Raw genomic sequence first — 23055 nt, 5'->3', positions numbered from 1 at the left:
TGGGTCCAATGGAGGTCCTGTGCAAAAGAACTGCTGGGAGGGGCCGCCTCAGGAATGAGAGAGTGTATCCGTGGGATACCCAGGCATCTGAGGTGATCTGATGCCAGAACTGGGCGAACTGAAGAAGTCGGCCTTCCATCCTGGAGCCCCTAGGGAGAGGCCCGCCCCATCAGGCTGAAGGCTTTTACTCAGATTTGGTAGGTGGGCATCTTGTAGCCCAGGTCTTTTAGGTCCTAGGCTTGGAAACCTTAGTGGATGTCGACTCCCGTGAAAAAGACTGACCTTTAGCTTTTCCCTAGGCTTTGTAGCAGATGTAGAGGGTAAGAATGCCGTCTTGGAAGCTGCCAAGGTAGTCATAATCTTGTCCAATTCTGGGCCAAACAGGATCTCCCCAGAATAAGGCAAAGACCCCAAAGCCTTTAGAGTCTGAATCTGCTTTCCATGAACAAAGCCAAACAATACGGCGGGCTACCACGGAAGTAGCAGATGCCTTGGAAGCTAGGAGACAAGTATCCAAAGCTGCCTCTCCTAAATAGGAGGCTACATCTCTAATGTGAGATATGTAGGACAGCTGTTCCCTCGAAGCATCAGAGGGAAATGTATCTTCTAGGGCCTTTGCCCAACTCTCAATGGCTTTTGCCACCCAGGCCGTCGCCCTGGCAGGACGAGTAATAGCTCCTGTAAGTGAGTATATAGACTTCAGGCAAGCTTCCATCCTTCTATCCATAGTCTCCTTTAAGGAGGTTGCAGTATGGATAGGTAAGGTAGCGTTCTTAACCAAACATGTCATGTGGAAATCCACTGCTGGGGGAGCTTCCCATTTAGTGCAATCAGTAGCCTGAAGAGGGTAAAAGGAAATCAAGCACTTAGGCAGCTGAAACCTTTTACCGGGCATATTCCATGCATCACTCATATGATCAGACAGCTGGTCAGATGAGGAAACTCAGGGAAAACTACCTTCTGTCACTTAAATAGTGGCTCTTTTGCTTTAGGAGCGGGTTCTGGACCTGATTCAGAGCTGGACGCTATTTGCGGACACTCGTTCAGAAAAAGGGGCCGGCTATTTAAATTAAGCGCTTGCTCTTTGCGGTCTGTTGACGCCTCTATGTCTGAACGAGCGAACGAAACATGCGCTCACTATTTTGGAAAAAACGTCCCCTGGCCGCTCGCATCCTACGTCATCTCCGCTATTTGATTAATCGAGTACATCGAAAGGCGTATGAACTGCTCGCAGTGCTTGTGGTAGGATTTACTTGCCGCTATCACTGCGAGCAGTTCAGGCTAAAAGACAACCAAGTGACGTGGTCGATGACGCTGCTTTGTTAATTATGCACACCCTTAAAACGCCCGTTTTGACCATTTGGCACGCCTGCGTTCGGATCTCTACTCCCCGTTTTCAAGCACCTTCCCTTGTAACCACCCACAAACGCCTCATTCTGTCACTCAAATTAGCAGGCACTCACAATTTTGCGAGCACACGATTTTCGACCGCACTGACTGGTTCTCACATGCGTACTAAAACCCATATGCATGCGCAGATGTGCGAACATCGCTCGGAGCGAACGAGCGGCTCTGAATCAGGCCCTCTGTCTCTTCTATTTGAAGGATACATTTTACAGCTCTGACAAGTGCAGGTATATTCAATTTAGAGGGGGGGTCCTCCTCTCCTGAGGGGGGGTCATAATGAGAGAGGCCTGCCTCTTCTGCCTCCCCAGATGATAACTCAGATTCTCATAGCTGGGAGGACAGGGAGCTCTGAGACCGGAGGTCTGTCTCCTGAGACCGGAGGTAAGACTGCGCATAGACGCGGGTCCCCGCCTTACCTGTCCCCTTGAGTCCTAGCTGCAGTTTGGGGTCTGTGGAGCCCTGCTAGCTAGGTCCACCCAGAGCCCCGCCGAGAGTACCGAGCCTAGGGCTGGAGTCGCGGCGCTGCGGAGGGGTGATGGAAAAAATTAAATAACATTTTTTTTAAATAAAAATAAATCATAAAAATAAAGCTTGTGCTTATAGCAGCCCCACTGTTCTAACGGTGATCCAGCTCCTGCCGGACACCAACGACACTGAGTTGCCCTCAGGCTGTGGGTGGGGTATAGAGGGAAGGACCGGAGCATCCTGCTCGATCCAAAGTCAACACCTTGAACATTGTCATGAACAATGTTTGCCATGGGGCCGGGCGCAAACTCAAAGAAGCCACTGCCATCGGGGAATACCGTTGCCATGTATGTGGTACATGTCCAGGACCTATGGTTTCCCAGCAGAACATTGCGCAGAGCATCCCACGGCCTCCGCCTCCTTGTCTTCCCATAATGCATCCTGATGCCATCTCTTCCCCAGGTAAATGACGCACAAGCACCCGGTGTCCACATGATGTAAGAGAAAACGTGATCCATCAGACCAGGCCACGTTCTTCCAGCTGTGATGCTCATGTGCCCATTGTAGGCGATGGACAGGGGTCAGCATGGGCGCTGTGACCGTTCCGCAGCTACACAGCCCCATACCCAGCAAGCTGCGATGCCCGGTGTGATCTGACACCTTTCTGCCATAGCCAGCATTTCCAGCAGTGTGTGCTACAGTAGCTCTTTTGTGGGATAGGAGGCTAGCCTGCGCTCCCCACACGCAACAAGCATTGGGCACCTGTAATCCTGTCGCTGGTCCCCGGTTCTCCGCCCTTGGATCACGTTTGGTGGGTACTAACCACTGCATACCGAGAACACCACACAAGACCGGCCGTATTGGAGATGCCCTGACACAGTCATCACAATTTGGCCTTTGTCAGAGTCTCTCAGATCCTTACAGTCACCCATATTACCTGCTTCCAACATCAACTTCCAGAACTGAGTGATCGCTGGCTGCCTAATATATCCCAGCCCTTGTCAGGTGCCATTGTAACAGGATAATCTGTTCTTCATTTCACCTGTCAGTGGTTTTATTGTTATGACTGATCAGTATATATACATACATACATACATACATACATACACATCTGTGAATGCTAGTAGCGGCTCCCTGTGGGATGATAATGTGTGTGTATATATATATATATATATATATATATATATATATATTAGAGCCTTGTAAGTGATGATCACGGACAAACGCTGCAGACAGACCGATATGTGACCCTCGGGAATGGTCGTGTCCATCTCGCCGGCCACTTACCGGCCCAGGAGTGTAAGTGACTCTCAGTCCACTGCTGGGAGGAGGGGGCTTCACACGGAACCTGCCAGAAGGAACATACATTACACATGATGTTAGCGTGTTAAACAGAACCTTTAAGCAGGAAACAACTTGTTCAAAAATACTGAAAACTGTTCTGAATGTTGCATCACATCCCGTCACTCTCCTTCCTACCTGCAGGGGGGTCTATGTCTGTGAGACCCCCCCTCGTTCCTATTTGCAGTGGGTCTATGTCTGTGAGACCCCCCCCTCGTTCCTATTTGCAGTGGGTCTATGTCTGTGAGACCCTCCCTCGTTCCTATTTGCAGTGGGTCAATGTCTGTGAGACCCCCCCCTCGTTCCTATCTGCAGTGGGTCTATGTCTGTGAGACCCCCCTCCTTCCTATCTGCAGGGGGTCTAAGTCTGTGAGGAACCCCCCCCCCCCCTTCCCTCGTTATGCAGCACTGATTTATTCATTAGGAAAGCAGAGAGCCCTGGAGTGGTGGGTTCCTCCTATGCAGGACCAGCAGGGGGCGCTCAGCCGCTGCACTCAGCCTGCCGGGGTCTCTCTGGGACACTGAGCTCAGTAATGAATCCCAGGCAGCCGGTGAGAGGACTGAGGTTTGGCGGCCGGGATGGGAGAGGGCTGCGGGCATCAGTAACACATGTATATGGATGAGTTTGGTGTCTGAGAAATGGTTCCCACTACGTTCAGCTTCTATTATAGATCAGAACTTGTCATAATTCTCTTCATCTGGAAATCGTACAAATGGCGCCCCAGAGAGAGCGCGCTTACACAATACGGGAAGAGGAGGATTAACCCGCTGCTGCCCAGCCAGAAGTGCCTGTCTGCTTGTATGGTGGGTACGTCACCCAGAGCACCCTTTCACTGCCAGGAACCACCATGAGAAAACTGGGAATCGCCGTGCGCAATACGTGTCAGTAACGTTACTGACATATATAACTGCTCGTAACACAAAAGAGGTGGGAATCGGTATGGAATCCTGGCAGCGGTAGCCCGACAGATCAGCAGAGCCTGGCAGCGGGAGCCCGACAGCGCTGGAAATCCCGATCGTCCATAAGGTAAGTCTAAACTAACCTAACCCTCCTTAGGGATGCCTAACCTCCTCCCCAAGTGCCTAACCCTCCCATAGCCTAACCCTAACCCTCCCGGGGGGGAGGGTGCCTAACCCTAAGTCCCCCCTCCGGGTGCCCTAAACCTAACCCTCCCGGCATCCCTTCGATCAGGATGCCAGGCGCCGGTCTCCCGGCGTTGGGTAAATCACAGGTGTTTAGATATAGACGCCGGTCATTTAACCCACGCCGCGATAAAGCAGTCGGGAAGCCGGCTGTCGGTATTAAGGCAGCCGGTTTCCCGACTGCATACCAAGAGGTGTTAATGCCCCCGGTGTATCTGGAGTACAGGGTACCCCTCCTCATATGCTAATTAGCGTCATTTGGTACATAGTCTGAGATTGCGCTACTGACAGGTGGGATTACACTCCCACCGCACGCAGATTCCTCGCTCACGGTAACATGGCGCAATTTGTAGTGTTACCTGCAGAAATCCACTCCGATGTTCTTTACTGTGACCGCCATGGCGTATGTGTACCCCTCTCTCAGGACGCCAAACTGCAGCGCTGCCGGGGTGAGATGGAATCCGCGCGGAGCTCGTTTCACTGCACCGTTTGCGGTAACCGAGGTTGAGGCTGTGACGACTCTGCGTCTCACCGGATCTTCCACTGCTGCAAACTGGACCGGCGGTTCCCAGAGACAGACGGGGAGCAAAAGAAGGAGGTGGGAGATATGTCAGAACCAAACTAAGACGTCATGGACCCTCCATGCTGGTTACATAATCCTCTAGCCAATCATATCCCCCCATAGTACAGGGGGGGTCTATGTATCAAGAGAGACAAAGTCTTGGAGACAGATAAAGTGGATGGGGATAAAGTACCAACCGATCAGCTCCTAACTGTCACTTTACAAACTGTTTAAAAAATGACAGTAAGGAGCTGATTGGTTGGTACTTTATTTCCGTCCACTTTATCTCTTAGTACATCTAGCCCAGAGTCACATTTGTAGGAAATACACCAGAGCATTACGCAGACTGCGGTTGCGGATTTACCTTGGCGTTGGGCACAGACGCAGGCTTCCCGCTGAGGACGGACACCGGCAGCTTCACCTTCTCTCTCCGGGGCTGTCCGGTCACATCTACGTCCAGGCTGTGGCTCCGGGGACGAGGTCTTTGTGCTGAGGTAATTTCTGGCCACATGAAGCTCTCAGCTGCAGGAATGAAGACGTCACATTATAACCAGCGCAGAGGCGGCGTCTACGTAAGATGCGTTTGATCCACGTCCCTTATCTGCGTCTCAGGACAGAACTGCTGCTCAGGTGATGTCTGATCCTTATCTTACAGACAGATCTGCTGGGGGCTGTTATTATTATCATCAACTATTATATGGCGCTACAAGGCTTCTGCAGCGCCACGCAAAGAGGAAGAAACGTACAGCAAAACGGCGATCGTTCATCATTACAGAGCACAGAGGGAGAGAGGACCCTGCTCCCAGGAGCTTACATTCTACAGGGGGTGTGAGTGGACACATAGGGCCGTATTCAATTAGTTTCGCCTCAGCCCAAAAATTCCGGCTACCCAGCTTTTCGCCTACATCGCGTGATTTGGACGCGTAAACTTATCGTGCGTGTCCCCGCTTTTTGCCCTATTCAATTACTAACCCGGCGAAAATGGCGAATGTAAAACAGGCGAAGCGTTGCTGTCAGAATTGGGGAAATCAGTCTGAACCCCCAAAAAGATGCACGGACATTGGGGATGAATGTAGAAGTGTTGTAATAGCCCTAATAAAGCTGATTGGGGAACTGAAGTCGTTTAAAATCCTTGTTATTAGCGTCCTAGTAAAAGTGGTGAGAATGGCATTAAGCAGTATTTTGGGGGGTAAATAAGTAGTCCTGTCACATTTGGGGTACATGAAAATGGGAGCTTTTTTTGCAGATTTCTTGACACAGTTGTCCTTTGGGGGGGGGGCGGGCTGTCCCAAGGGTTCTGAGTGGTTTCCCCACCTTTGCACCCCAAAATAAAAATTTTGCACTTCTCTTTTCCTGCTATTGTTATACGAATCCTTTTCGCCTATTACACAGCACTGACTTTCCGCGTTGGCGAAAACCGCCTGGAATTGAATTTGGAGATAAGTTCCGACCACGCGAAAAGCAGCGATCGGTGATACTTTTCCGCGGGAAACGGCTTTTTGCTTATAACTGAATACGGCCCATAGAGAGGGCAGCATGGTAGCACAGAGGCTGGACACTCAGGGGGAGGGGTAGTAGGGGTAAATGTTGAGTTTTGAGGGCATGTTTATAGTCTGATTACACATGGGGGGAGGAGAGGCTGCAGTCATCAGCAGGACAAAGTGAGCAGGAGGCCGTGTGTACAGGAATGAGGCTGGAGGTGTTGGGGGGAGAACAATGGTGAGAGGAATCTAAGCTCGGTTCTGAATGGTACATAGCGCCAGGGGCTGGCAGAGACAGAGCGACGATAGAGGGAAATCAGGCAGACAGCAGATGGAAGAACAGACTGAGGTGGTGTGAGATGGGAATATGGGTATTAGGAATCTGTGGTATATTCAAAAGGAGATGGGGGAAAGGAGGGGAAAGTCAGAGGAGAAGTGGTAACCTTGGCTGTCATCAGTGTACAGGTGATATCGGAGGCCGAAGGAGCGGATGAGCTCAGTGTTGGGAAGAGGTGTAGAGAGAGAAGAGAAGGGGGCCAAGGATAGAACCCTGGGTAATACTGATGGGAAGAAGAGGGGGTGGACGAGGGACAGAAGACAGAGGAGGACTGGCTGGGAAAGTAGAAGGTGAACCATAAGAGCCGTGTGTCACAGAGGCTAATACAGTGGGGGATATGCAGGAGACGGGATGGACGCTGCCATGAGACTAGAGAAGTGACCCTTGGATTTGGCAGAGAGGAGGTTGTCGGGGACTCTGGCGAAGGCAGCTTCAGTTGAATGGAGAGGTCAGTAGATGGATTGGAGAGGGTCAAGGAGGGTTGAGCTCAAGGATTTTAGGTACGTAAAGGAGAAGAGAGATGGGGCAGTCGTTAGAGAGAGGTAGGGTGAATGGAGGGATTCTGAGGAATGGGGTATGCACATTTGGCAGCAGAGGGATACATTGAGCAGGTAGGTGATGTGGTAGCAGTTATCAGTGGTCCGGCCGAGGTGGGAGGGTGGAGAGAAGGACGTGGGCTTCAACTCCCGAGACAGGGGAAGGCAGACATTAGGCTCACTACAAGCACCATCTACTCTTCTGTTCAAACAAGGATTTATTTTTCCATTAAATCCTGATTATCGCTATGATTAGACTTATTCCTTATGTGACTAAACATCCTATTGGGACCAGTCCTCTCTCCTGCGTAGTCCTGCCCGGACTGTCCGACACGCCAGGGATGGGGGACATGAGCCAGGTATAGGCATGGTGTATCCTCCAGCAACCTCGTAGTCCAGGGAATGGTATATGAGTGACTGCAGCTAAACATATGGTGCATTGCGGCCAATAAGACATGAGCGAGAGACCATCATGGCCGGTGTCCTCCTCACATAACCATCGCTCATGTGTTGTGTGATTGAGCTGCGCTTTGGTCCTGCTGACCGTATGTACTAATGTTCCTGTAACACGGAACAGTGCATGTAAGGGGGTCTGATCCCAATAATGAGGTCACTGGGAATCATGAGACCCCCATGTGTAGTGGTCGTATAAAGACTGATTACCTATGAGACAGTCAGTGAGTGCAGCCTCTTGAGATCAACTCAGCAATCATATTTACCTGGATCTGGTGACCTGCTCCTCTGCGTGGCTTTATCCTGGGCGCCTGCGTTCCAGGAGTCGGCTGGTGCTGTGTCGATAGAAGAGAGCCATTATACAGGACCAGTAAGAAGCGATTCACATGCTGACATCTAACAACCAGCATTGTCCAGCACAAGCAGGATCTTCACAAAGCATTCACACCACCCCCCAGGGGATTATGGGTAATGTGGGTAACCTGATAACGTGTCAGCCACTCAACCTCATGTTCTCTCCCTTGTAACTTCTTTAGATTGTAAACTCTAATTCCCAGAGCCGTCTCGCGCTCTCTCTCAGGGTGTACGGCTCTATCGCTACCTATTGTACAGCGCTGCGCAATGTGTAGGGTGCTTCCTGGATATATGGTAATACAGGTTGAGTCTCCCATATCCAAATATTCCGAAATACGGAATATTCCGAATTACGGAATATTTTTAGTATGACTGAGAAAGTGAAACCTTTGCTTTCTGATGGTTCAATGTACACAAACAATACAGTATACAATAACCTTCAGGTTGTGTGTATAAGGTGTATATGAACATAAATGAATTTCATGTATGTACACAAACGTTTTATGATGCTCAATATTATTAAAAATATTGTATAAAATGACCTGCAGGCTATGTGTATAAGGTGTATATAGAACATAAATGCATTCTGTGTTTAGATTTGGGTCCCATACCCAAGATATTTCATTATAGTATGCAAATATTCCAAAATACGGAATATTCCGATATCCAAAATACCCCTGGTCCCAAGCACTTTGGATATGGGAGACTCAACCTGTAGTATCAACGCTTTTGCCCCAATCCGGACCACATTGATGAGCGTAGACATCATGCTCAGCCTATGATGTCACAGACGTGGTTTGGTGCTGCCAGACTCACGTCTGGTGGCTTCCCGATGGTGTCTTATTGCTATCTGTGCAGAGCAGGTCAGGCCCCAAAGCAGCTCACCTGATTCTTCTTCCTCGATGCTAAATGCCAGCTCCTGCTCCATCTCCTCCTCTTCTTCCTGGGCTCTGGGGATCGGGGGCAGCTGCTGGGACAGGCGTTCCATGTCCGGGGTCTACAGACAGAGCAGGAACTATTTACAGAAGCTGTAAGCAGAGCCTGGTCAAGACCCCATGGGGCCCTAGGTGAGGTACCAGTTTAGGCCTTCTTTGTACCAGTCCTTTTATCCAAAAGAATAAACCCATAAAACAAGTTAGGGTAATTTGGTCCCTTTGGTAACAATAGATGGTACTCAGGCGCCTAGGATGCCTGATTGTAGGAGGACCCCCGAGAGCACAATGTCACCAGTAAGCTACTGGGATGGATAAAGGCTCCATCTGGAACTGCTACTGGTTTGGGTAAGAGACACTGATCGTGGCGTCGAGACCCTACCTGATTCCTGAGGAATTCCAGCCCCATCTCTGACTGGAAGTACGGTGGGATGTGGTGGTTCCTCATAGCCTCCAGCTGCTCCTTCTGCTCCTGGAACTCCAGCCTGTGGACACAGTGTGAAGCGGTTACTGGATCACCGGCCACTTGTGTGAGTGACAGAGCCTGGTCATCGGCTTGGAATGGCGCAAATACTGTATGATGCTGAGACCTTACTTATTTCCATGTCACAAGGGAACGCAGAATGAGGCCTACTGCACTCACATGGAGAAATGCGCACCACGTGCATGTACTGACGCGTTTAGCAGAAACATGCTCCTACAGACATGTACATCCGCTATAAAGATGGGTAACTGCGCTACATGTGACTCGGTGCCTGTATAAGGTGTAAGCGTTTTCCTCTGTACCTGAGCTTCTCCCAGTCCTGTATGCTCCGCGCACGTTCCGCCATTGGTGGGGGAGGCGGTGGTGGTGGAGAGACTGCGCTCTCATACAGACTGGCGATGTCACCTGGGAATGACACGTACAATTAAAAAACTGCGATGTAAATCTGTCTCATGGTAATCATTCACCCCCCCATATAAGCCGGGTAATGTGGATGCAGGACATTGTGGGACTTGTAGTTCTGCAGCAGCCTGGAAATCATGTCCCCTTCACCTGCAGGTGACGTGCCCCATCATTCCCTGTATACCCAGCCCTTCCACAATTAGGCTGAAATGTGAATACATGCTCCCTTCTCCCTGTCTTCCCCATCTGTGTCACCCCTGTTTGTCTGCCCCTCCCCTTTAGAATGTAAGCTCTTAGGAGCAGGGCCCTCATCCCTCTTGTGCTTCTCCTTAATTTACTTTCATCTACTTCTTACCCCCCACTAGGGCACCTAACACTTGGCTGCTTATCTGGGTGTTATGGTCGCTAATGTAGCAATGTATATTATCCATGTCCTTGTCCTGTATTGTGCTGTACTGTAAGTCACTGGTCACCTATTTATGTACTGTGTAAGACGCTGCGGAGCACTTGTGGCGCCATATAAATAAATGATAGCAATAATAATAATTACTGAAGCGCCATAGGACAGATATTCCACCCCCAGGAAAGTTACATAGGTGTTGGGGTCCCGGAGTGGTGTCTCCCCTCACCCTCCCTAATCCCCGTTACACGATCGCATTGTTATATAATGTGTGACGCACTGTAATGTATTTTGTTGTGCATTATATTATATTGTCTGATACATTGTACTGTGTTATGTGACACATTGTAGTTGTCCATAGAAATGTACAGAATATAACAGAGAATGAGAGAAGTTGTTACCTCGTATCCGCTCCAGGCCGGAGGAGTGAGACAAATCATGGGAGTCGGTCAGCGACTGTGGGAGGAACAACATCCAGTCATGTGATATAAATATGAATGTTAGAGGGAGGGGTCATGTATAGTATAGTGACCGAAGGCAGAACCTTTATCTGTGCCGTACAGACATTTATATTACACCCTGTGATGTCTCTCTTACACCCTGTGACGTCTCTCTTACACCCTGTGAGGTCTCTCTTACACCCTGTGACGCGTCTCTCTTACACCCTGTGACGCGTCTCTCTTACACCCTGTGACGCGTCTCTCTTACACCCTGTGACGCGTCTCTCTTACACCCTGTGACGTCTCTCTTACACCCTGTGAGGTCTCTGTTACACCCAGCGACGTCTCTGTTACACCCCGTGACGTCTCTCTTACACCCCGCAACGTCTCTGTTACACCCCAGGACGTTTCTGTTACACCCTGCGACGTCTCTGTATCATTTATCAAGTACAGTCTATAAAATAATAGGTAGGAGCTGATTGGTTGCTATGGGCAACTTCTGCACTGATCACTTCCCCATGTTTTTCGTTGCTTGATACATAAACCCCTATGTGCCCTGTGATACCCCCGTACACCATCCCTCTCATGAGTCTCCATCAATGAACCACACCGTCCCCCTCCTTCCTAATATGTCACCTGGCCGTCATTTAATACCAGCCTCTAATAACATAAAATTAGCATTGTTTTCATTTAACAGATGTGACAAATAGTGACCACTTGTGACCAATACATCACTCCTGCTGAGGCTTATCTCAGCCATATATATCACTTCTCCTTCACCACACGAGGCTAACACAACCCTCCAACCTCTGGCTAAGCCGATATAAACTCCTCACCACCGGCTGAGAAGGCCATTCATGTCCAATCTCCATGTGTCCATCATTCATTCCCATGCATGGACAATACAACTCGACAACCATACATGGAACATCCCACGGTGACCAGAATAGAGAAGGTCAGCCATATATACATTCTCCACCTGCCCCTCCTTCTTCCCCATGCATGGACAATACCAGCTTAGAGAAGGTCAGCCATATATACGTTCTACCCTGTCCATCCTTCTTCCCCATGCATGGACAATACCAGCTTAGAGAAGGTCAGCCATATATACGTTCTACCCTGTCCATCCTTCTTCCCCATGCATGGACAATACCAGCTTAGAGAAGGTCAGCCATATATACAATCTCCACCTGCCCCTCCTTCTTCACCATGCATGGACAATACCAGCTTAGAGAATGTCAGCCATATATATGCTCTCCACCTGTCTCTCCTTCTTCCCCATGCACGGGCAATACCAGCTTAGAGAAGGTCAGCCATATATACATTCTCCACATGCCCCTCCTTCTTCCCCATGCATGGACAATAAGGCATAGAGAAGGTCAACCATATATACATTCTCCACCTGTCCCTCCTTCCCCATGCATGGACAATACCAGCTTAGAGTAGGTCAGCCATATATACATTCTCCACCTGCCCCTTCTTCTTCCCCATGCATGGACAATACCAGCTTAGAGAAGGTCAGCCATATATACATTCTCCACCTGTCCCTCCTTCTTCCCCATACATGGAAAATACCAGCATAGAGAAGGTCAACCATATATACATTATCCACCTGTCCCTCCTTCTTCCCCATGCATGGACAATACCAGCTTAGAGAAGGTCAGCCATATATACATTCTCCACCTGCCCCTCCTTCTTCCCCATGCATGGACAATACCAGCATAGAGAAGGTCAGCCATATATACATTCTCCACCTGCCCCTCCTTCTTCACTATGCATGGAGAATACCAATTTAGAGAAGGTCAGTCTGATGTCCCTACTCCACAAGTTGTATCTAAAACAACTCTCCACCCTTAACTAACACTACAAGGAACTTCTCACCAGCGTTGGCTTCAGATGTATCTTCTCCTCTACATCTTCAGACCAGTACAACCCTGCATCCAGCTGGCATTCCTAGAAGAAGACACATTTCTCTCCTCTATATCCCCTATCTCTTCCACAACTTGTGGCCAATGCAGTGATCCATCCCTTGGCAAGCCATACAAGAAGTTCCTTACCAGGACCAGCTTCAGTAGGTCAGCTGCATGTTCCTTCTCCTCCACGGTTCTGGGTTCTTTGATGTCCATTTCTTGTGATTCTTTCTCCTTCTTCAGAACTTTATCAATATATTCCTGGTGATACAGCAGAGCAGGATATTATTGTAACTGCTTAGTCCATGTTCTCTCTCTGTGGTTTGGTTCCATTATCAGATTGCCACCCACTCTGTAACATACCTTCAGTGATCGCTCCAGCTTTTCTCGCACCTCCTTAGTAACGGGTTCATAGAGGTGTAGCTGACGGATCTTAAGTACATTGGGGCATTTCAGAACTGGTGGCCGAACTGTGTTCACTTCCCGGGAACCAATCTGGAGACCTTTCCACACCCCAATGCCTAGAGGCGGCCCTGGAGTTTTTCTCTGAGAGCAAACATTACATAAGCATTAACAATGATGAAACAATGATCTGGTCCTGTTAGATTGCAAGCCTATGCGAAGAGGTTACTAATTCTTACCAGTACACATACCTCAACAGAGGGAAAGGTGTTCCAGCTTCTGGAGAGAAGGTTGGGGGGCACAATGTCGTTCATCGATTTCGTCATTATCCATGGGGAGATCTCAGAGACGGGCTGGAGAACACTAATGCTCTGTACCCCTGGGATAATAGCAGAGATGGTCTACATGTTATATCTTTGTTATGGATTCTGGTTAATGACTCTGTACCTATGACCTGGGGACTCTTGGGCACAGCGTGGACAGTACGGCGATTTTTGTTACTGATGACATATTCCTGAGCCCCCACATTGCAGCGTAATCTTTACATTTGTGCGTTAAATGGTATAAGTGCCTCAGGTGCAGTGACCCGAGCCCGGTGACTGTACTAATCCCGTACAGAGAGATACGAGTCGGACACTAGATCCTATCTGTCAGAGATGGGACATTCTCACCTGGCAGCTCCTGAGTTGGCTCCCGCAGAACTGCAGTCGCCGAGTCACAGTAGCAGCCAGCCAGATAATCCTCCGCTTCCCGATTGCGCAGGAGCTCGCTCCCGGAGCCATCAGCATTGACGATGAAGAACCTGTGCAGAGAGGTCACCGGCTGGTAAGGGATAAATGGTCACAACAGAATAACCACGAGATGGGCGAGAATGTAGCCGGCCTTACTGTACCTGGGTGCGTGTAAATCGTACTCCTCAGGGGGGCGCTGTGCGCTGGTATCCGATGTTTTCTCTCTCTCTTCTGACTCCTCCTCCTCACAGGCGTCGCCGCCAAAAATCACCACCGATGTGCTCCCGTCCGCCATCACCTACAGGGACAACATCTGTCATTCTACAGCTTTCTGGAGGAAGATCTCAGAGGGGGCGGGATGACCTGCAGGACGCAGTTACCTGGAAGAGGTTCCCCTCTGGATCCAGCACCTCACAGATGACATTGTGTGTGTGAGACATGATGTAACTTGCTGGGAGCAGATCTTCCTCTCTATGGGACGGCTGGTCAGCGTAGCTTGGCCTCGGGGAGTAGACTGCGCGACCATCGTGGCTAATAGACAGGCAGCCGGAGTTTGGGGGGTACACCTGATCACAGACATCAGCACAGGGAGGGAACATACATTTGCTCAGGTACACATGGAGACATACTGTATATATATAAATCTTTATTTTTCATAAACTATAATACATGTCTGTCAGTTGCCAACTGAGCTGGCAATCTATGTGCTCTCACCAGATAAGCTCCCTGCAGTTTTGCCAGGACCTCGGTGCCGTCACCAGATACAGCGCAAGCCGTGTTTTCCTCGCAGTTCAAAATTATGGTGGCAAATTCCTCCTTCTCCACCCGGATAAACTTCACTCTCTTCCTGATGCTCTGCGGTATTTCCCCTGCGCAGGAGGCGGAGACACAGAGTGAGGGTTTCGTACACATCTGTCTACCACAGGGGTTAATGGGAAATTCCCCTAATAACGAGTAGAGCTGGGGGGGGGGGGAGGGGGGGTCTCGCCGCTGAATTCAGGAATATAAGTAACAAGTAAAACATTTAGGGGCTGATTGCGTGCTTGGACATAAATGCGAATCTCCGCCTGTACTCAGTTTCGGCTGCATCTATGTGGTCGCATCGCCTCTATCCATCCGCTTGTAAAAGTAGCCGTCATCATTATCAGCGCGCATTGGCGCAAGCCGTATACCTTGTGCAAAATATCTGCCTGGAATAATCCAGATTTCTGTGTGCGCTCACCTCTGATGTTCCGCAGTTCCGACTACACATGTCGCACTTGCACTTATTTAACATGCGACCGCCCTGTTGCAAACCATGTTATGTCCATTTAGCCGCAAGTGCGCCCCTAGATTGGGTGAGATGCGCTCATTCACTTCAGAAGCATGCGCAGTGTAAACCACGCGGCCGCTCCACCTGCGATGGCCTAATACTGCCATCTATGGAGCTCTGTACCACACAGATCTACGCCAAAGCTGGACTTGCGCTGAGCCTCAGCCAGATATCGCTGTGTCGGTAACCTCTACCGTTTCCTAATATCCTCACGTTGTCCATTATTACGTTGCACGGTGTAACAATGAGCCGTATCACACTGCTAAAGGTAACATATAATGCACCAGTATAATGTGACTTGTGTTATAAAGGCACGCACGGCTATAGCACTGATTAAAGGCATCGCACTTATAACGTAATATGCTGCTGTGACGTAATGCCTCGCTATAATGTAACACGCTGATATGATATATTACACAGATATAACTTAGGTCAGGGAGCTCAGGCACCATTTATACTTAATCCTGTAGTCATACGTGTGTCTTCTTCCAGCTAGGCTGTGGTTACATGTATGATGAGTGTGTGTGTGTTTGGGGGGGGGGGGGGGGGTATTTGATAGATGATTGTGACAGGCAGAGATTACCGTAAACTGGGTGGGGGCAGAGAACAGCATTTGGTGGGGAGAGGGGGGATAACAGCATCCACTCTGGGGAGCAGAGAATAACACAGAGTGAGGGAGAGGAGGTAACAGCATAGACAGGAGGGAGGAAGGAAGAAAATGAGAGTTATGGTAAAACTTACCTTTGTTACCTCTCTTTGAAGTCCATAGGGTCCACAGGGATGTAGGTGGTGGATAAGGACTGGACACCAAACAGTTAAGCTTTCAACTGCCAGGATGCAACGGTCCTTCCCCCCTAAACCTCGCCCCTGAGCCAGTTTGTTAACAAGCCTAAGGCAATAGGAGGAGAGGAGAGAAGGAAGACTGGTACACAGAGGAATCTCACTCTCACATCAAAGAGACAGGAAACCGGTGACCAGGAAACCCAACCCAGAGAAGCCAGGGGCGTCAGGGCGGGCGCCCTGTGGACCCTATGGTCTTCGAAGAAAGAGAGTTAACAAAGGTAAGTTTTACCATAACTCTCATTTTCTTCTTCAGGGTCCATAGGGCTCCACAGGGAAACCATGGGAATGTATTCAAGGGTGGGGACACTCCTGAGCTGAGAGGAGTATCCTGCGTCCAAATGAAGCATCCTGAGAGTCAAATGTATAGAAGGCATAGAACCTCAGAAAGCTGTGGACAGAAGACCACGTGGCCGCCTTACAAAGCTGTTCAGCTGAGGCGGCACGGCGAGCTGCCCACGAGGGTCCCACAGAGCGAGTGGAATGAGCAGAGACGGTAGCAAGCACAAGAAGGCACGTCTGTGTGTAAGCCTGTGAGATAGTCATGCGAAACCACCTGGCCAGAGTCTGTTTATTTGCTGGCCAGCCCTTCTTGTGGAATCCATAGAGGACAAATAGGGAATTTACTTTCCGAAGAGAACTTGTACAGTCCACGTAGATCCTGAGAGCATGGACCATATCCAAGGAGGCCTCACCTGCCGAGAGGACCGGTGATTGGAAGGCCAGGACTACGATTTCCTTATTAATATGGAAATGAGAAACAACCTTGGCAAGAAAGTCAGGACGTGTTCGAAGAGCAGCCCTGTCCTGATGAAAGATCAGAAATGGGGAGCGACAGGAAAGTGCCCCTAAATCTGACACCCTATGGGCGGACGCAAGAGCCAGAAGAAAGAGTATTCGCTGTGAGCCACTTGAGTTCCACAGATTCCAGGGGTTCAAACGGAGGGCACTGAAGGGCCTGGAGAACCACTGACAAATCCCACAGCACCACTGGAGGGACAAAGGGAGGTTGAATACGGAGGACATCCTGAAGGAAGGTGTGAACATCCGACATTGGAGCAATTCTGCGCTGGAACCAGATGGACAAAGCAGAGACATGCACTTTCAGCGAGGCCAGGAGAAGTCCAAGGTACAATCCTGCTTGAAGGAAGGCTAGGACTCTAGAGACCCTAAAAACTTGAGGGTCAAAACTTCTGGTAGCACACCACTGGAAGTATGTGTGTCACACTCTGGACCTTAGGAGAGATGTCTCAAGAGTCACACCATCAAAGACAGATGGGCCAGGTCCGGATGTAGACATGGACCTTGAGAAAACAGGTCCGGACGTTGAGGAAGTAGGAGAGGAGCGTCTATGGAGAGGCTCTGAAGATCAGCAATGTAGTCTGGGCCAGGCCGGAGCCACCAGCAGGACAGTACCTCGTCTTGCTTGAACTTCCAAAGGACTTGAGGAAGCAGGGAGACTGGATGGAATACGTACGCCGGATGGTTGGTCCACTTCACCGACAAGGTGTCTATGAAAGCTGCTTCGGCGTCCCTTATTCTGGACCTGTACACTGGCAGTTTGTGATTGTTTCGGGAAGCCATGAGGTTCACATCTGGCAGGCCCCACTTGTCCACTAGGAATTGAAAGATCTCTGGGTGGAGAGAACCATTCCCCGGCATGCAAGTCGTGACGGCTGAGGAAGTCCGCTTCCCAGTTGAGAAATCCCGAAATGAACACCATGGAGATGGCTGGGAGGTGACCTTCGGCCCATACGAGAATGTGTGACACTTCTGCCATTTCTGACCGACTTCGAGTCCCTCCTTGGTGATTGATGTATGCCACTGCTGTGGCGTTGTCGGGCTGCCCTTGTACAGGCTTGCCCTGAAGAATGTCCTGAGCCAGAGTGAGGGCTCTGTAGATGGCTTGGAGTTCCATTACATTGATTAGCAGGGTTGACTCGACCAATGTCCAATGGCCCAAGAAGGAGTGTTGACCAGTCACTGTGCCCCAGCCCGGAGGCTAGCAACCGTTGTAAGGAGTACCCACTCCGGGATCCAAAAGGGGCGACCCTTGGTTAGGTTGGACGTCTGCAACAACCAGGAGATGGACAGACAAACCCTTGGAGAGAGAATCATTGTCTGGGATCTAATCCGATCGGGCAACCCGTTCCATCTGGAGAGGATTAGGTGTTGCAGAGACCTGGAATGGAACTGAGCGTACTCCACCATGTCAAAGGTGGATACCATGGATCCCAGAATCTGCATTGCTGAGTGAACTGAGACTCAGTGACTGCGGAGTAATCTGTGCACTCGTTGTTGAAGTGTGGAGATTTTGTCCGTTGTTAGGAAGATTCTCTGAGCTTGAGAATCCAAAAGAGCCCCCAGATGGACCTTCCTTTGTCAAGGGTTCAGGGAGGACTTTTTCCAGTTGATTAACCAGCCGTGTCTCTGTAGGAAGGCGATGGTTATCCGAAGATGGCACTGGAGAACCTCTGGGGAGTGTGCCAAGAACAAGAGGTCATCCAGGTATGGAAGCAGCCTGGCTCCGTGACAATGCAGGTGGGCTGCCATGACCGCCATCATTTTGGTAAAGACCAGTGGAGCTGTAGAAAGTCCAAAGGGCAGAGCCTGAAATTGGAAATGTTGCTGTAGTACAGCAAACCGGAGATATCGCTGATGAGAGGGCATTATAGGTACATGTAGGTAAGCATCCTGAATATCCATAAAGTCCCCCGGCTCCATAGCTAGTACAATAGAGTGCAGGGTTTCCATCCGAAATCTGGGCACCCTGATGAATTTGTTCAGGGATTTGAGGATAGGCCGATAAGACCCATTTGGTTTCTGCACCAGAAACAGGGTAGAATAATAACCGTTCCCTCGCTGCAATAGCGGAACTGGGGCTATTACCCTCGCTTGCAGCAAGGGCTGAATGGCTTTCTGGATAAGCAGGGCCCTGCTTTGGTCTGATGTAGGGCCTGTGTAGAAAAACTGGTGGGGTGGCCGTTTTAGGAATGATAGGGCGCACCCATGAGAAACCACTTCTTGTACCCAAGCGTCTGTGGTAGTTTGACGTCAGCACTGGGCAAATTGAAGAAGTCGGCCTCCTACTCTGGGGTCCCCCAGGGGGAGACCCGCCCTGTCAGGCTGAAGGTTTGTCCTCAGATTTGGAAGCAGGACATTGGGTGGCCCAGGTCTGCTTGGTCCTGGGCTTGGCGGTCCTTGTGGAAGCCGATTGCGGAGGACTGGCCCTTAGGTTTCCCTAGGGACGAAAGGACCTGAAGGACGTTGTCCGAGGCTTTCCAGTAGTTGCTGAGGGCAGAAAAGCAGTTTTTGATGCTTCCAAAGTGGCTACAATCTTGTCTAAATCATGGCCAAACAGGATCTCACCAGTGTAAGGTAATGATTCTAAGTCCTTCTTAGAGTCTGAATCCACCTTCCATGACAATAGCCAAAGAGTGCGGAGGGCAGACACTGACGTAGCCGATGCTCTAGAGGCCAGGAGACTAGCATCCAAGGTCGTTTCTCTGATATAGGAAGCTGCATCTCTTATGTGAGCTATATAAGACATCTGATCCCTAGAGGCCTCTAGGGAGAAAGACTCTTCTAGAGCATCTGCCCAGCTCTCAATTGCTTTCGACACCCAGGAAATAGCCATGGTTTGGCGAGCAATGGCTCCTGAAAGGGAATACACAGATTTAAGGCCAGTTTCAATCTTTCTATCTGTAGGGTCCTTTAATGAGGAAGCTGTAGGGATAGGTAATGTGGAGCTTTTAATCAATCGCGTAATATGGGAATCTGCTGCTGGAGGAGCCTCCCGTTTTGCGCAATGAGCTGCAGGAAAAGGGTAACAATAGGTCAGGCGTTTTTGGAGCTGAAACCTCTTACCATCATCTGCCAAACTGCTGCCATGTGTTGGGCTAGATGATCAGAGAGAGGAAACTCTGCTGAAGCCATTTTTTTGTTGTTTAAGTAGTGGGTGCTTTGATTTGGGGGCAGGCTCATCGTCTTCTATTTGAAGGATAGATCTGTCCGCACCCAGCGCCTGGCTTACCTTTGATCGGTATGCCGTGTGTCGGGCTCCCGGCGTAGCTCTAATGACAGCATACATGCCTACCCTCCCGGTTGTCGCGGGAGGCTCCCGATTTTTCAGGTAACCCCCCGCACCCCCGGAAGGGTAGGCATTTCTCCCGCATTCTGCCCACTTCCTAGTGAAGTGGGCAGAATGAGGAGAATAACCGCGGCAATCGCGGGTCTCCGTGAAGGGGGCGGGGCTTAGGATGTGATTCTGCATGAATCACAGCATTAGGCCCCGCCCCCTATGTATATTTTACCCAATCGTGGCAGTTTTGCCGTGAGGGGGGAGGGGCTTAATGACGTGAACCGTTAGGCCCCGCCCCCATCACCCCCCTGCTGCTTCTCTTACCCGGGCTTCTCCCGGGAAGAGATTGTTGAAAGTAGGTAACTATGAATGACAGGCGTCGAGATTTTGGCGCCTGTCACTAGTGCCTTGCCGGGATTTGACAGTCGGGAAGGCTTCCTGACTGCATCCCCATTTAAACAAGCTGCAGGAGAGCACAGCACAGAATATGGTACAGTGTAGAGAGCAACCAAACAGTATGTGACAGCCTTCACATTTATAAGTAAAAGTGAAGTATAGTAGACCCTGAATATACCGGTATGATAGGATTATAGTGAGAGGAGAGGGAAATGCATAGGCTGATAGATTAGAAATATCATACAGACAGACAGCGCTAGTACTAGTCACATACTATGCAGAAAAACACTAACTACAAAAGGGCGCTACATTCACCTACTCAGACGCAGTGTGTGATAGGCTATAGCGCTACATTCACCTACTCAGACGCAGTGTGTGATAGGCTATAGCGCTACATTCACCTACTCAGACGCAGTGTGTGATAGGCTATAGCGCTACATTCACCTACTCAGACGCAGTGTGTGATAGGCTATAGCGCTACATTCACCTACTCAGACGCAGTGTGTGATAGGCTATAGCGCTACATTCACCCACTCAGACGCAGTGTGTGATAGGCTATAGCGCTACATTCACCTACTCAGACGCAGTGTGATAGGCTATAGCGCTACATTCACCTACTCAGACGCAGTGTGTGATAGGCTATAGCGCTACATTCACCTACTCAGACGCAGTGTGTGATAGGCTATAGCGCTACATTCACCTACTCAGACGCAGTGTGTGATGGGCTATAGCGCTACATTCACCTACTCAGACGCAGTGTGTGATAGACTATAGCGCTACATTCACCTACTCAGACGCAGTGTGTGATAGGCTATAGCGCTACATTCACCTACTCAGACGCAGTGTGTGATAGGCTATAGCGCTACATTCACCTACTCAGACGCAGTGTGTGATAGGCTATAGCGCTACATTCACCTACTCAGACGCAGTGTGTGATAGGCTATAGCGCTACATTCACCTACTCAGACGCAGTGTGTGATAGGCTATAGCGCTACATTCACCTACTCAGACGCAGTGTGTGATAGGCTATAGCGCTACATTCACCTACTCAGACGCAGTGTGTGATAGGCTATAGCGCTACATTCACCTACTCAGACGCAGTGTGTGATAGGCTATAGCGCTACATTCACCTACTCAGACGCAGTGTGTGATAGGCTATAGCGCTACATTCAACTACTCAGACGCAGTGTGTGATAGGCTATAGCGCTACATTCAACTACTCAGACGCAGTGTGTGATAGGCTATAGCTCTACATTCACCTACTCAGACGCAGTGTGTGATAGGCTATAGCGCTACATTCACCTACTCAGACGCAGTGTGATAGGCTATAGCGCTACATTCACCTACTCAGACGCAGTGTGATAGGCTATAGCGCTACATTCACCTACTCAGACGCAGTGTGTGATAGGCTATAGCGCTACATTCACCTACTCAGACACAGTGTGTGATAGGCTATAGCGCTACATTCACCTACTCAGACACAGTGTGTGATAGGCTATAGCGCTACATTCACCTACTCAGACGCAGTGTGATAGGCTATAGCGCTACATTCACCTACTCAGACGCAGTGTGTGATAGGCTATAGCGCTACATTCACCTACTCAGACACAGTGTGTGATAGGCTATAGCGCTACATTCACCTACTCAGACGCAGTGTGTGATAGGCTATAGCGCTACATTCACCTACTCAGACGCAGTGTGTGATAGGCTATAGCTCTACATTCACCTACTCAGACGCAGTGTGTGATAGGCTATAGCGCTACATTCACCTACTCAGACGCAGTGTGTGATAGGCTATAGCGCTACATTCACCTACTCAGACACAGTGTGTGATAGGCTATAGCGCTACATTCACCTACTCAGACGCAGTGTGTGATAGGCTATAGCGCTACATTCACCTACTCAGACACAGTGTGTGATAGGCTATAGCGCTACATTCACCTACTCAGACGCAGTGTGTGATAGGCTATAGCGCTACATTCACCTACTCAGACGCAGTGTGTGATAGGCTATAGCGCTACATTCACCTACTCAGACGCAGTGTGTGATAGGCTATAGCGCTACATTCACCTACTCAGACGCAGTGTGTGATAGGCTATAGCGCTACATTCACCTACTCAGACGCAGTGTGTGATGGGCTATAGCGCTACATTCAACCACTCAGACGCAGTGTGCGATAGGTGAATGTAGCGCTATAACCTACTCAGACGCAGTGTGTGATAGGCTATAGCGCTACATTCACCTACTCACACGCATTGTGCGATAGGTTATAGCGCTACATTCACCTACTCAGACGCAGTGTGTGATAGGCTATAGCGCTACATTCACCTACTCAGACGCAGTGTGTGATAGGCTATAGCGCTACATTCACCTACTCAGACGCAGTGTGTGATAGGCTATAGCGCTACATTCACCTACTCAGACGCAGTGTGTGATAGACTATAGCGTTACATTCACCTACTCAGACGCAGTGTGTGATAGGCTATAGCGCTACATTCACCTACTCAGACGCAGTGTGTGATAGGCTATAGCGCTACATTCACCTACTCAGACGCAGTGTGTGATAGGCTATAGCGCTACATTCACCTACTCAGACGCAATGTGTGATAGGCTATAGCGCTACATTCACCTACTCAGACGCAGTGT

The 23055-nt window shown here is 49.8% G+C and overlaps 1 protein-coding gene across 2 annotated transcripts in view; it reads right to left on the bottom strand.

Annotated features, from left to right (window-relative positions):
* SPAG17 (sperm associated antigen 17) overlaps positions 1–23055 on the bottom strand; it is a 274579-nt gene that overhangs the window by 4365 nt on the left and 247159 nt on the right. For both annotated transcript variants that reach the window (XM_088463601.1, XM_088463602.1), the window contains exons 30-44: positions 14495–14649; positions 14161–14346; positions 13942–14078; positions 13721–13851; positions 13301–13428; positions 13011–13193; positions 12795–12908; positions 10699–10753; positions 9798–9900; positions 9394–9496; positions 8965–9076; positions 7992–8060; positions 5283–5440; positions 4716–4909; positions 3160–3220 (exon numbers count right to left, since the gene is read on the bottom strand). In XM_088463601.1, the coding sequence (XP_088319727.1) occupies positions 3160–3220; positions 4716–4909; positions 5283–5440; positions 7992–8060; positions 8965–9076; positions 9394–9496; positions 9798–9900; positions 10699–10753; positions 12795–12908; positions 13011–13193; positions 13301–13428; positions 13721–13851; positions 13942–14078; positions 14161–14346; positions 14495–14649 (1889 nt within the window). The remainder of the gene's footprint in view (positions 1–3159; positions 3221–4715; positions 4910–5282; positions 5441–7991; positions 8061–8964; positions 9077–9393; positions 9497–9797; positions 9901–10698; positions 10754–12794; positions 12909–13010; positions 13194–13300; positions 13429–13720; positions 13852–13941; positions 14079–14160; positions 14347–14494; positions 14650–23055) is intronic.

The sequence above is a fragment of the Taudactylus pleione genome, unplaced genomic scaffold, assembly GCF_031769625.1.
Source record: "Taudactylus pleione unplaced genomic scaffold, aTauple2 ptg001412l, whole genome shotgun sequence".
Lineage (NCBI taxonomy): Eukaryota > Metazoa > Chordata > Amphibia > Anura > Myobatrachidae > Taudactylus > Taudactylus pleione.
The sequence above is the reverse complement of the archived record's forward strand: the minus strand, read 5'-3'. Positions and strand labels throughout refer to the sequence as shown.